The following is a 13,192-nucleotide window of genomic DNA, read 5'->3' on the forward strand; positions in this document are numbered from 1 at the left end:
TGTGAGAAACGAAGCTTGTCTACAGATGGAGCTGATCCACATCCTGTAGCTAAGCTTTCCACTATAAGACTGACTAAAATGGTTCCCTTTCCCTCCCAGAGCCCTGGAAAAAGGGGCGGAACCAAAACTTAACAATGATAGACAGGTCATTAGCCCTATAATTGCAAACCAAGGGGAGTCACCTTATTGCAAATGCATGGAACCTTGGAATATATGCAAACACTCAATAGAAAGAAAATGAAGCTGAAGCTCCTGGTACAGCCGTACCAGCACAGTGGTCTATCAAAAACCACAAATTGAAAAGCTATTACTTATTTACATGGACCCAAAGGCATAAACCTTTAAGATTCTCATTTCTTATTAAATGTTTCTTATGGTTTAGCTCTGGCTTCAGTAAAATGACATAGCACTTGGGCAAAAAGATGCAGCCAAGTAATCCCATCCCAGACCCTAAAATAGAAAAGATCTCTACGGCCACCGTATATTTCCCCTTGGTACTCAAATAAGTTGGAACAAATGACAGCCAAACAGTGCAGAAAATTAACATGCTGAAGGTAATGAACTTGGCTTCGTTGAAGTTTTCAGGTAACTTTCTGGCAAGGAAGGCTACAATGAAGCTGACAGTGGCCAGGAATCCCAAAAAGCCCAGGACAGAGTAAAACATAACTGGTGAGCCTTCATTACATTCAAGTACAATTTCTTCAGCCATTGACTGCATGTCAAAATCAGGAAATGGGGGGAAAGTTGCCAACCAAACAATACAAATAGTGGCTTGAATAAGGGAGCAGCAAAGAACAATGGAGATGGCCAGGTGTTTTCCCATCCACTTCCTCATCCAAGACCTTGGCATGGTGGACATAAAAGCTAAAATCACTAAAATTGTTTTGGCCAAAACAGAAGAGAGAGCCAGGGAAAAGATGACCCCAAAGGCGGTTTGTCGGAGGAGACATATTATTCTCTCAGGTTGACCAAGGAATAAGAAAACACAAAGAAAAGAGAGCAGCAAAGAAATGAGGAGAATGTAGGTCAAGGTCCGATTGTTGGCTTTGACTATGGGAGTGTCCTGGTGCTTAATGAAGATCCCGAGCATGAAAACTGTCATGAAAGAGAGGAAAAGAGCAAGAAGGGCCAAACAGATCCCCAAGGGCTCTTCGTAAGACAAGAAAATGATATTTTTTTGAATGCACAAATCCTGGTCACGGTTTGGATATTGATCTTCCAAGCAGTAAAAACAATCGTTCATATCTGAAACAGAAATTGCTTTTTAATACATAGCAGACCAATGTTCACTTCACTGCAAATTGAATATTACAGCATTGTTCTTCTACAACAGTGGTTCCCAACCTGTGGTCTGTGGACCACCAGTGGTCCACAAGAACTAAAATATCATCTGCCACCTCACTGTTACAACACAGATGCAATGAGAGTGAGTGATCTTGCAAAACCTTCTTATAGTGCTGAGGCTTATTAAATATAGTTTTCTGTGGGTGAGCAGATGGCCACTACTGGATGGTATAAATTCTGTATCAGAAATTAGAGCTGAATTGTTTGCATTTGGGCTTTCCTGGTCCATGCCAACCAAATGACCTCATTTGACGACATAACCAACCCACACCATTTTGTGAACCTTTGCCGGCTGTTGTACACTAATGTGGATGTTTTGTTTAGATTTAGATTTATGTTGTTATAGAATTTTGTCTGATTGTGTATTGTTTAATTTATTGATGGCAGGTTTAATTTACTGATGTTAGGTCTTAATTTGATGTTAGGTTTTAATGTTACTTTATATGTGGGGGTTTTCTGGGATTTTATGTTAGCATTGTGTGTTTTATTTAGGCATTGAAAGTTTGCCATTGTTATGCTGGAATCCACCCTGAGTCCCCTCAGGGAGATAGGGCGGAATACAAATCAAGTTGTTGTTGTTGCTGTTGTTATTTGAAACACAACAAGATGAGTCCACAGTAAACAAGATCACTCTGCTGGCTGTTGTATTGGATCACACATCGGACTCTTCCCTAGTGTTGAGGACTTTGTGATGTATCGGTGAATAATGCATGCAGATCCCAGTAAGGTAGCCTTCTGCAACTGGCAGACAGTCATTTTGTCAGTGCGAATTGTGTTTAAGTGCAGGCCAAGGTCTTTAGGCACTGCACCCAGTGTACCAATCACCACTAAGACCACCTTTACTGGCTTCTGCTAGAGTCTTTGCAGTTCGATCTCTAAATCCTCGTATTGTGTCAGCTTTTCCGGTTGTTTCTCTTCAAACCTGCTGTCGCCTGGCATTGCAACATCCACGATCCATACTTTGTTTTTTAACACAATTGTGAGGTCAGGAGTATTGTGCTCCAAACTCTGTCTGTCTGAATTTGGAAATAATAATAATAATAATAATAATAATAATAATAAAATAATAATAATAATAATTGGGTCTATCCAATGCAGTTTTCTGAATCAGCACCCCAAACAACCAAACTGAATCTAAAGTTGACCTAAAACTGATTTGTAACCCTTTTGGAGGGTTCCTGTTCAAAGAGATCCCTGTTCAAGTGATCCCTGGTCAAAAAAAGATTGGGAACTACTGTTCTACAATGAGAACAAAGTAGAAATATAAGGGCAGAGGGCAGAAAGTTAGAATAAACTCACTTCCAAGCATAGGAAACGCATTCAAACCTAGTGAAATGTAAATCTTCATATGGTCATAATTCTGTAGAATAATGACTGAATGCTAGGAATTTAAATAATAAGTGGAAGTGTTGAAATAAAATATATAAAATGCTAAAATGGTTGATACTAGCAAACATTGACAAAGAAGATTTTGGACTAATGGGAATCTTCAACAATTTAGCAGTTTTTCAAGGCAACATTTTCACCTTTTTGCATTTTTGAACAGGGGGTAACATTTTATGTTCAGGAAATAATACGTCTGCAAAGAAGATTAGTTAAGGTCAAAGTAATGACATTTCTTACCAGTTTTATCTGAAATCTTCCCTGCTGGGCATGGAAGGCAATCATAGCAGCAAAATGGCTTGCCTTCCTTCTTGGTCTTTCTATAACCTGGGTTACAGTTGTCATTACACATGGAAATGGGCCGTGCCTGTCCATCAAATCAAAGCAGCCAAAAAAGATAATACAATAAGTATTTATTTATTTACTTTACTTTACTTTACTTATATACCGCTGTTCTCAGCCCGAAGGCGACTCACAGCGGTTCACAACAAATAAGAACAGCAAAAATTCAATGCTACAGTGTAAAAACAGTTAACAACATAACATATTACATAATTAATAAACAATTATTACAATAACCATTCAGTATTCACTATCATCTCATCATCAAAAACATGATCCAGATTCGTCAACCATTGTTCCGTTCCAATGTTCATTAACCAATCATTGCACTAATTATTTGAATGCCTGCTCAAACAGCCAGGTCTTCACTTTCCTGTGGAATACCATTAGCGATGGTGCTAGTCTAATGTCCGTAGGAAGGGCGTTCCACAGCCGAGGAGCCACCACCGAGAAGGCCCTATCTCTCGTCCCCGCCAGCTGTGCTTGAGAAGCAGGCGGGATCGAGAGCAGGGCCTCCCCGGAAGATCTCAAAGTCCTGGTGGGTTCATAGGCAGAGATGCGGTCGGATAGGTAGCTTGGGCTGGAACCTTTTAGGGCTTTAAAGGCCAACGGCAGCACTTTGAATTGAGCCCGGTAGCAAATCGGTAGCCAGTGGAGTTGGCACAACAGGGGGGTTGTATGCTCTTTTGTGCATTAAAACACATTGTTTTGCATTTTGACATAAGTACTTCATACCGAAGTATAAAATATTTAGGTCAAAATGCATGTCATCATGATGTTGGACTAGGACTCTGGAAACCAGGAGTGCATCTGTACTGTAGAATTGATGCAGTTTGTCACCCCTTGAACTGCAATGTCTTAATGCTATAGAATCCTGGGAGCAATTCCCAGACAAGGCCCTAACATTCTTTGGCAAAGAAGCTGAAAGATCTTATGGACCACAAACCACATGAGCCTTAATCTGGCATGCCACCAGTATATCCCAGTCTAATTTGAGACCCAGCATTGGCTAATCTAATGACTGATCACTGGATTTTGGGAAAGATCCCAAATTGTTATAGACAGTATTTCGAAAACTCATAACACAACTAAGTACATACATTAGTTCTTTGTTGTTCTTTCTTCTGATGAGCTAGCAACACATATATTTCTAGCTGTGGTGCAGCTAGTTAATAGCCAGCTGCATTAAATCACTACTGACTGAGAGGTCATGAGTTTGAAGCCAGCCCAGGTCGGAGTAAGCTCCCGACCATTAATAGTCTAGCTTTCTGTCGGCCTATGCAGATTGAAAGACAGTTGCATCTGACAAGTAGGAAATTTAGGTACCACTTTATGTGGGGAGACTAATTTAACTAATTTACGACACCATAAAACTTTCCAGCAGTGTGCAGAAGAATGAAGAAGTACTCCATCAAAGGACTTGGTGTCACAAGTGGATGGTGAAGCAGCAGCTCCCCTTGTGGCTGAAATCGAGCATGCCCTCACAAAGCTGGAAAAGCTGGAATGTTAAATGTCTCTGTGTCTGTCTATATATGTTGTATTTCTAAATGGCCTTGAATATTTGTCATGTATATGTGTGTTGCAATCCTCACTGAGTCCCCTGCGGGGTGAGAAGGCTGGAATATAAATACTGTTAGCTAATATCAGATTAGGAAGATTTTATAAAATGAGTTGAAAGCACTCATGGAATCTACCATAGACTTTGAAGAGACCACAAGGGTAATCCAGTCCAGCTCCCTGCTATGCCGAAGAAGCACAATCTATTCTCCTGACAGTGGGTTGCTGTAGGTTTTTTCGGGCTATATGGCATTCTCTCTTTCGCCTGCATCTATGGCAAGCATCCTCAGAGGTAGTGAGGTCTGTTGGAACTAGGAAAAAGGGTTTATATATCTGTGGAATGACCAGGGTGGGACAAAAGACTCTTGTCTGCTGAAGCTAGGTGTGAATGTTTCAACTGACCACCTTGATTAGCATACAATGGCCTGACAGTGCCTAGAGCAAACTTTTGTTGAGAGATGATTAGATTTCCTTGTTTGTTTCCTTTCTGTTTTTGTGCTGTTGTAATTTTAGATACATATTCTCCTGACAGTTAAGTATTCCCAATGTTTGGTAATTGGACATCACTGGCAGGCCAGATTTGGGTCTTTATCAGAAGTTTTTCCTCTCCTGTGTTATTCTCTACACACTTCAAAGACGGTTCAAAGATGGACACCTACAAAGCCCATCAAAAATGAAGGACTGTTTCTGGTGATTGCTTGTGGGTTTCCATCTCCCCAGCATGGGACTTCATCTCTGCAGTGTGTACAAATGGAAGGATTTCAAAGCTGGGCACAAATTGATTCCACTCCATTGCATGTACATAGAAACAGGTATCTGTCTGTGGAATAGAAAGTGGTGGATTTCTCTGTTACACTCAGTTTCATGAAGTACCCCTCCATGACCCTTCTGTTCATTAGTGGTTAAGACAGTATTGGGTCCCACTGAAAGAAGTACGAAATTCAACATGCCCCCGCTCCTCGTCTGATGAGATCCTAGACTATTTAATGAACACCAAAGTAATATGCATTAAATAGTGCATGTACATTTACCTGGTTAAGTTGCCTGGGCCACACTATGACATCCTCATAAACAGTAAGCGCTTTGTTTGGAGGAGCAAGAGGATCTGTTTGTCCAACTTTGACTCTAAGGAAGGATTTGTTTGGGAATGTAACCCAATTAATAATTTCAAATCCAGCAACTAATTCTCTATTTCGGTCAAAGGAAATCTGCTCCCCAGCACTGTTGTTAAAAGAGACAGTCCTCAGATATGGGTGAAGCTGAAAGAAAATGCATAAGGATATGCAAAAAAAAATATTGTGAATATTCATTGGTGGTGATGTCTGTCAAGAGGCCTAAGTAACTAGTGCAACCATGGGAGATTTCACCCTTATAGGCTATCATCCAGTTTTATTTATAAAGCCTCTTCAGTCTTTGGATCAATCCCAGAGTTTACTACATTGGCTGCTTAATCAACAGAAAATAATATCCTAGAGTGGCCCAGTGGTGGCCACATACTTTGGTCCAGCTAGCCGAACAACAGTTCTACGTGCTGGGCCATCACTCCCTATTGCCATATTCACTGCCAGTTGGCTTCTCATCAGAGAAAGATACCTTCCCGACCAGGGAGGAGGAGCAGAGATTGGCAATGGTGATAAGGCTATACAAGGTATGGGCAAACTTTGGCTCTCCAGATGTTAAGGACTCCAATTCCCATAATTCCTGACAGCCTACTGGTATTTAGGACTCCAACTCCCACAATTCCACAGATAAACCTCACTTGCCTAGTTTCCAACAGACCACACAACCTCTGAGGATGCCTGCCATATATGTGGGGAAAACGTCAGGAGAGAATGCTTCTAGAAGATGTCCATACAGCCCGGAAAACTCACAACAACCCAGTGATTCTGGCCATGAATGCCTCAACAACAGAGCCTACTGGCTGTTAGGAATTGTGGGAGTTGAAGTCCAAAACTTCAACTCCCAAATTTTGTCCATGCCTGGCTACTACTTTATTTACAATGTAGTGGGAATCATGAAGCTTTGCAGTTATTGTAGAACTACGATTCTTAAAACTCCTCAGTATTAGTTATGCTGGCAAGGATTGCTAATAATAATAATAATAATAACAACAACAACAATAATAATAATAAACTTTATTTATATCCTGCCCACTCCCCAGACAGGGCTCGGGCAGCTTATAGAAAATAAAATACAGTACAAAAACCAAAGCAAAAATAAAACATAATATATAAATGGCAATCTCAGTCAAAGTTTCGGTCAAAAAACAACTGTAAGATCATATGAATCCCACCATGGCTCATAACTGCATGTGCTCACTTGCTTTGCTGAGTTAGAGGCATTTATTTTATGTGATATTGAACTGTGACACTGACCTGAAGGCAGATCTTGAAACATCATTACAATACCAATAAGTATAATTTTCCCCCCAAATTTTTTTGTCATTAAATTATCCTAAATGTCCCTGATCCATCTGCTCCTGGAGGTTAAGCAGGGTCATTTCTGGTTAGTACTTGGTTAGTACATAGATGGGAAACTGCCAGATGAAGGAACTGGTAAAAACACCAAAGGAAACCCTATGAAATTCACAGGGTCACCATATGTCAACACGCAACTTGAAGGCACACAACAAGAGACAAGCATTTTGTGCAGTAATGTCAAGGGGAAACCTTTACCTTTATCTAACCTTTACCTAACCTGCATAAAGTCCAACTGTAGAAACCAACACAGATGGATATACAAATTGGAAGCTGGGTAATGCTAAATCATATATAGTAGAACATAATAAAAAGCATTTGTCTATTATTTTCTGAGTAGTGGGGCCAATAAGTTGGCTGTAGAGACGATGCTGTTGTTGACCTGACATGCCACATTTCTGACCTCAATGGCTCTTCTTAATTTAGAGTTACAAATAAATTAGTGCTTCGTTATTTAGAGTGATGTTGAGTTATCTTTCTAGCATTTCTAGCATTTGCTACCCACTTTCGATGGTGCTGCCCTATCTCCTTCGCCTACCGTTAAGAGCTTGGGTGTCGTTTTGGATTCACAGCTGACAATGGAAGCTCAGGTCGCTGCTGCCAGCAAACAAGCCTTTTTCCATCTACGACAAGCGAGGCAATTGGCACCCTACCTATCTGATGAGGCTCTGGCAACAGTCATCCATGCCACAGTCACGTCTAGGCTGGACTATTGCAACGCCCTGTATGTTGGCCTTCCGATGTTTATGACCCAAAAGCTCTGTATTGTTCAGAACGCGGCAGCCAGGCTACTCACAAGAATGCCCATAAAATGCCATATAACTCCAGTGCTGCGGCACTTGCATTGGCTTCCAACTGATTACCGTGGTCTATATAAGATGCTAGTTCTGACCTTTAAAATTCTTTACGGCCAGGGTCCATCGTACCTTAGGGACCATCTCTCCTTCTCCCATCATCGGAGGTCGCAACAACCATCCCAATGCAACTTACTCAATATACCAGATCCTAGAGAAGTGCACTTGGAAAGTACCAGATAGATGCAGGGCTTTTTCTATTTCTGCCCCTGCCTTATGGAATTCCTTGCCACCCTATATGAGAGCCATGCGTGATTTAAGGCCTTTTACTCTAGCATTTAAGACCTGGCTTTTTACTAGAGCTTTTGATCTATGTTAATTTTATCAATATCTGTATGTATGTATTTTTATCCTTTACAATTTAGTTTGTAAATCACCTAGAGCATCCTGGATTGAGGGGGATTAATAAGTAATTAAATGGTGGTGGTGGTGGTGATGATGATGATGATTTAGCTGCTCAGAAATTACCTGCCATGGCTTTTGATTCACAAGCATCCATCTCCTTCTGTCCATTGGTGTCCTGTGTTGAATGCTGGAGAAATACATGGCATGTAAAGCATGGGCTACAGCATAGACCGCATTGTAGATACTGTAGCTATGGCTAGTCATTTCCATTTCGAAAATAATTCCAGGAAGAGACTCCAGTTTCTCTTCCCCTGTACAGAATTCATCAGTCTTATCTAGGTTGGAGCTGGGAAAGAAACAATGAAATGCGTGTTCCCAGAAGGTCCTAATAAATCCATCTCCTCTTTCTGGCACAGGGCTTTTGGAGTGAAGAAACTTCTGAAAGCCTAACACCTCCTCTGAATGCGTGGCAAAGGATAAAGTCCCATGGATGAAATCTAGATCCCAACTCCTCTGAAAAGGGAGTGATGCGAAATCCATCTGGGCCGTCATAATCCACACCTTTGTCTTTTTCAGTATCCCATCAAACTCTGAGAAGTGGAGTAACATTCTCCAGACAACCGTTGTCTGAATTTCACCATGTACAAGCAGCACGGTGGCACTGCTTCCCATGATAACCTGGCATGTTTCTATTCCTTCACTTACAATCATGTCAGCATCATTGGAAAATGTCAACTCTGGAAGTTTCTGTATGAATTCAAAGCAGATGCCACTTTTTGCAAACATGGGAAGCACCTTGTGCACAAACCTCTCCCCATTATCATCGTTCAGATAAGTCACACCAATCCAAGTCCACCTAAAATGAAGCAGTAACTGCTGAATTCCCCAGTACTGATGGGACCCTCCTGGGAACATCTTGTAGAAAAATTCTCCTTGTGTTTTGGTATTCATTACTGGTGCAGAGCCATATGTGAGCTAAAATTTATAAGAGATATTTTAAGTGAAGATAATAATAATAATAATAATAATAATAATAATAATATACACGCAAAAATACAGTGGGATTTTCAAATTCAGACTGACAAAGTTTTGGAACACAATACGTCAGACATCACAATTGTGGAAAAGAAAAATGTTTGAATTATTGATGTCGCCATACCAGGTGATAGTTGCACTGAGGAAAAACAACAGGAAAAACTCAGCCGTTATCAGGACCTCAAAATCGAACTGCAAAGGCTCTGGCATAAATCAGTACAGGTGGCCCCAGTGGTCACTGGCACACTGGGTGCCGTGCCAAAAGATCTCAGCCAGCATTTGGAAACAATAAATATCGACAAAATCACGATCTGTCATCTGCAAAAGGCCACCTTACTTGGATTTACATGCATCATTCGAAAATACATCACACAGTCCTAGACGCTTGGGAAGTGTTCGACTTGTGATTTTGTGATATGGAATCCAGCATATAGATCTCGTTTGCTATATGACATACTGTATTTTTGTGCCAGTAAAATAATAATATACTTTATTTATATTCTGCCCTATCTCCCCAAGGGAACTCAGAGCAGATCACAAAACACATATATGGCAAACATTCAGTGCAGTTGAAATTGACAGGACAAACAGAAAGACAAAGGTATGTTGTGTCAGCATCCAACTTTGGCGCTCTGGAGCTTGTGCTCAATTTTGGCCACAGGGGGATGCTGTTGCTCCTTCCTCTATGACGAAGAGCCATCACAGACTTTTTCCTTCCTTTTGGTCACTGGCATTTCTGGTATTTCCTTTTATGGTGCTGTAAAATACCTCTCCCGCTTAAGTGGTATCTAATTTCTCTACTTACAGCTCTCAAGCTGTTTTTAAACTGCTTAGGTGAACAGTAAATTGGGCTGACAGTCGGGTACTCACCCCAGCCCAGGCTTCGAACTGACAACTTTTCGGTTGGTAAGATCTTATTGCTGCTGGTGATTTACCAGCTGTGCTAAAGCTCAACAAAAAGCCATTTACAAAAGTAGAAATTCCAATGCTTCTTTTATCTTATTGGGAGACATTCAATGCTGATTTCACTCTGTGGCTTTAATTATTATTCGTGATAAAGTGATTTTTTATTGTTTTGCCTAATTTCATTTAATGTAATGATAAAGCCACAGACGAAGATCTTAATCATGTTAGTTCAAAGCAACCCATTGAACCAACTGTTGACCAATGAGTAGACCCAATGGATGATGCCTCAATATACAGGTAAATCCAATTGATGCATTGGATCAACTCTTGTTAGAACAAATGGTAGGCTTTAGGATGCCATAAATTGCAGAAGCGATTTATGAAGCAATAAAATAATGATGGTGGTGATTATAAAAAAATAGTAGTAGACCCAGCAATAATTATCTATCCTCACATATCGACGTGCAGAAGAGCAAACAGTGTGGTAACATGTGACACCCAGGATTATCTTTCATACTTTGAGGTGAGTTTCTTTTCAGTCTTAGAAATACATTTCCATCACTTTCTTATATGACATTTTGATTTAAAAATAAATAAGAGCACAACAGGGGAATGAACAGACAAAGTAATGTTGTATAGGAGGCCTTCCACTTTTGCAGGAGTTAAGAGCACAGAACCCTCACCAAAATGGGGAGAAAACATGATTTTAAAAAACTGAGAAAATATGTTTTTGGGAATCTTTAGGTCCTCCAGCACAACCCTATAGTCCACTGCTGACAGAAGTTAGCTATAAAGGTCATATTGGAGAACCTTGAGATTCCATAGAGGGACTATATTAGTCATAGAATCATAGAAGCATAGAGTTGGAAGAGACTGCATGGGCCACCTAGTCCAACCCCCAGCCACACAGGAAAAGCACAATCAAAGCACCTCATCCAGCCTCTATTTAAAAATCAGTGAATCAAATCCATGAAAGTTAAATCCACAAATATAGAGGTCTGACTTTTTTTTAAAAAAAATACTCAACAACTCCTTTGAATCCAAATGAACAATAATAAAGAATTATTCAGAATTTGAGCATTAAGTATGACATGTATGAACACCAGGAATGGGCAACTTGGAAGTCCCTGAACAGACTCAGAAGCGGAGTGGGCGGATCAAAAGACAATCTGGCAAAATTATATGACCTAAAAAAATCCTCCACCTTGTGCAACTGTGGAACACAACAGACAACTCTGCATCTGTATGCTTGTCCACAATGTCCTGCCTCATATACAGAGGAAAAATTGTTTGAGGCTACAGACAATGCAGTCGCTGTTGCCTGTTTTTGGCCAAAATATATTTAGCCACTTGTTCTCCTTCTATTTTATCAGTTTTATACTAATTTATGCAATGTTTTTGATACAAAATAAGTAATGCATCTGTAAATCCAAAACAATAGCAAAATCCCATAAATTTATTTTTTTTTCAACTCAAATGCTTTATGTATCAGTCTCACCTGTGGGATTTTGTAGTTGTAAAGAATGGTTGTCATAAAGTGGCAGATGTTAGAATTTGGTCCCCCAATGACTGCTGCTGGATTGTACTGGAATCCACACTTGTAGTTGGGGGTGAACTTGCTTCCCGGAGATAGAAGTTCCATTGAAGCAAGGTAGGTCCAGCTTGCACTGAAATAACTATTATAAATGTTGAATCCCATGGTGATGTTAGGTAAGATCTGGGAATGTTTGTTGATTTCATTGATAGCGAATACTAAGGCCAGAATGTGTTGATAGTTCTGTGTGAGTGATCTGCAAATAGAAGTGCAGGCTAAATTACTAAACAAAATCCCCGACCACCCAAATGGCAAAATACACATTATAATCATGGCATTCGTTATGTATGCATTGAACAAATGGCTCAGTTCAATGCTCTCTAAAGTCACCTCTGATTCTAGGAGCCTATGGTAATAAATTATGACTCAAATCTAAGTCAATTATATACATCCTATTTAACCAGTTGATATACTGTAGTTGGGACTAGCAAAAGAGCCTGTTTGACTCTCAGATCCTGGATATTGAGGAGCAAGTTCTAATAAATGGAACTTCTATCAATAGCATGACTGTTTGAATTGTCAACAATAACACCAGTACTGGGGGGAAAGACAGGATAGATGGTTGGATAGATGGCCAGATGATAGAGATGATAGATAGATAGATAGATAGATAGATAGATAGATAGATAGATAGATAGATAGACAGATAATTGATAGGGTAGGAGACAGACAGACAGCAATGACACATTCTGAGGGAAACTGTAATGTTAATTATTCTATATTAATTTACCAAAGGAAAGCTAAGAAAAAGAAACAGATGACATTCCCAATGTTATCCAAATGATTAAAACCAAATGATTAAAACCATTATCCAAATGATTAAAACTGATGGAAAGAAAGAGCTCCACGAGGTCCATGCATGGTATGGTAATCGTAGTAACAGCATCAACAAAAACAACCTGACATATAACATACTAACAAAAACAACCTTACATATAATCGTCAAACAGCTCCTGGGACGGACATTTTTCGAAGTTCATTTTCCTGGAAAATATATAAATCTGAGAAATAATGCCTGCAACAACCAGGTCGCCTGCCTGATAATATGTGTGAAGAATAGGAAGAGGCTCCATGATGGGACATTTTCTAATGGGTGCCTTACATGCAATCTCAGGCAACAACACTAATACGAACGCCACAAATAATTCCATCTTGAAAGACAATCTTCACTTTTAGCCAACCATCCATCCCACATTGTCATTCAAAGGAATAAGGTCTACCACACTCAAACTTGAATAAGGTCTACTACACTTCGAACTCATTCCACTGATATGCCCTTTCTGTCTCTAGTTCCTCTTTCAAATGGCACGGGGCATATTAATAGTATTTTCCAGTCTAGGTGCATAACTTTGTTA

General features: G+C 40.0%; 1 protein-coding gene across 1 annotated transcript; it reads right to left on the bottom strand.

Moving 5' to 3' along the window:
* Positions 1–307: 307 nt before the first annotated feature.
* On the bottom strand, positions 308–12,910 carry LOC132779245 (vomeronasal type-2 receptor 26-like). Its single transcript, XM_060782936.2, has 6 exons — positions 12,771–12,910; positions 11,742–11,919; positions 8,426–9,277; positions 5,658–5,885; positions 2,968–3,094; positions 308–1,245 (listed from the first exon to the last, which is right to left on the bottom strand). Exons 1-6 carry the CDS (start codon positions 12,908–12,910, stop codon positions 308–310), a joined length of 2,463 nt encoding a protein of 820 aa, XP_060638919.2.
* Positions 12,911–13,192: the final 282 nt, after the last annotated feature.

The sequence above is a fragment of the Anolis sagrei genome, chromosome 6 (assembly GCF_037176765.1).
Source record: "Anolis sagrei isolate rAnoSag1 chromosome 6, rAnoSag1.mat, whole genome shotgun sequence".
Classification (NCBI taxonomy): domain Eukaryota; kingdom Metazoa; phylum Chordata; class Lepidosauria; order Squamata; family Dactyloidae; genus Anolis; species Anolis sagrei.

What these genes read in the sequence shown, in the direction of transcription:
- LOC132779245 (XM_060782936.2), bottom strand. Translation starts at nt 12,910, where the DNA reads ATGGAGCCTCTTCCTATTCTTCACACATATTATCAGGCAGGCGACCTG. An exon ending in GAGCTGTTTGACGATTATAT is followed by an intron (nt 11,920 to 12,770) that starts GTAAGGTTGTTT and finishes CATTTATAATAG; the next exon opens with TTATTTCAGTGCAAGCTGGA. An exon ending in TGAATCAAAAGCCATGGCAG is followed by an intron (nt 5,886 to 8,425) that starts GTAATTTCTGAG and finishes ATTTTCTTTCAG; the next exon opens with CTTCACCCATATCTGAGGAC.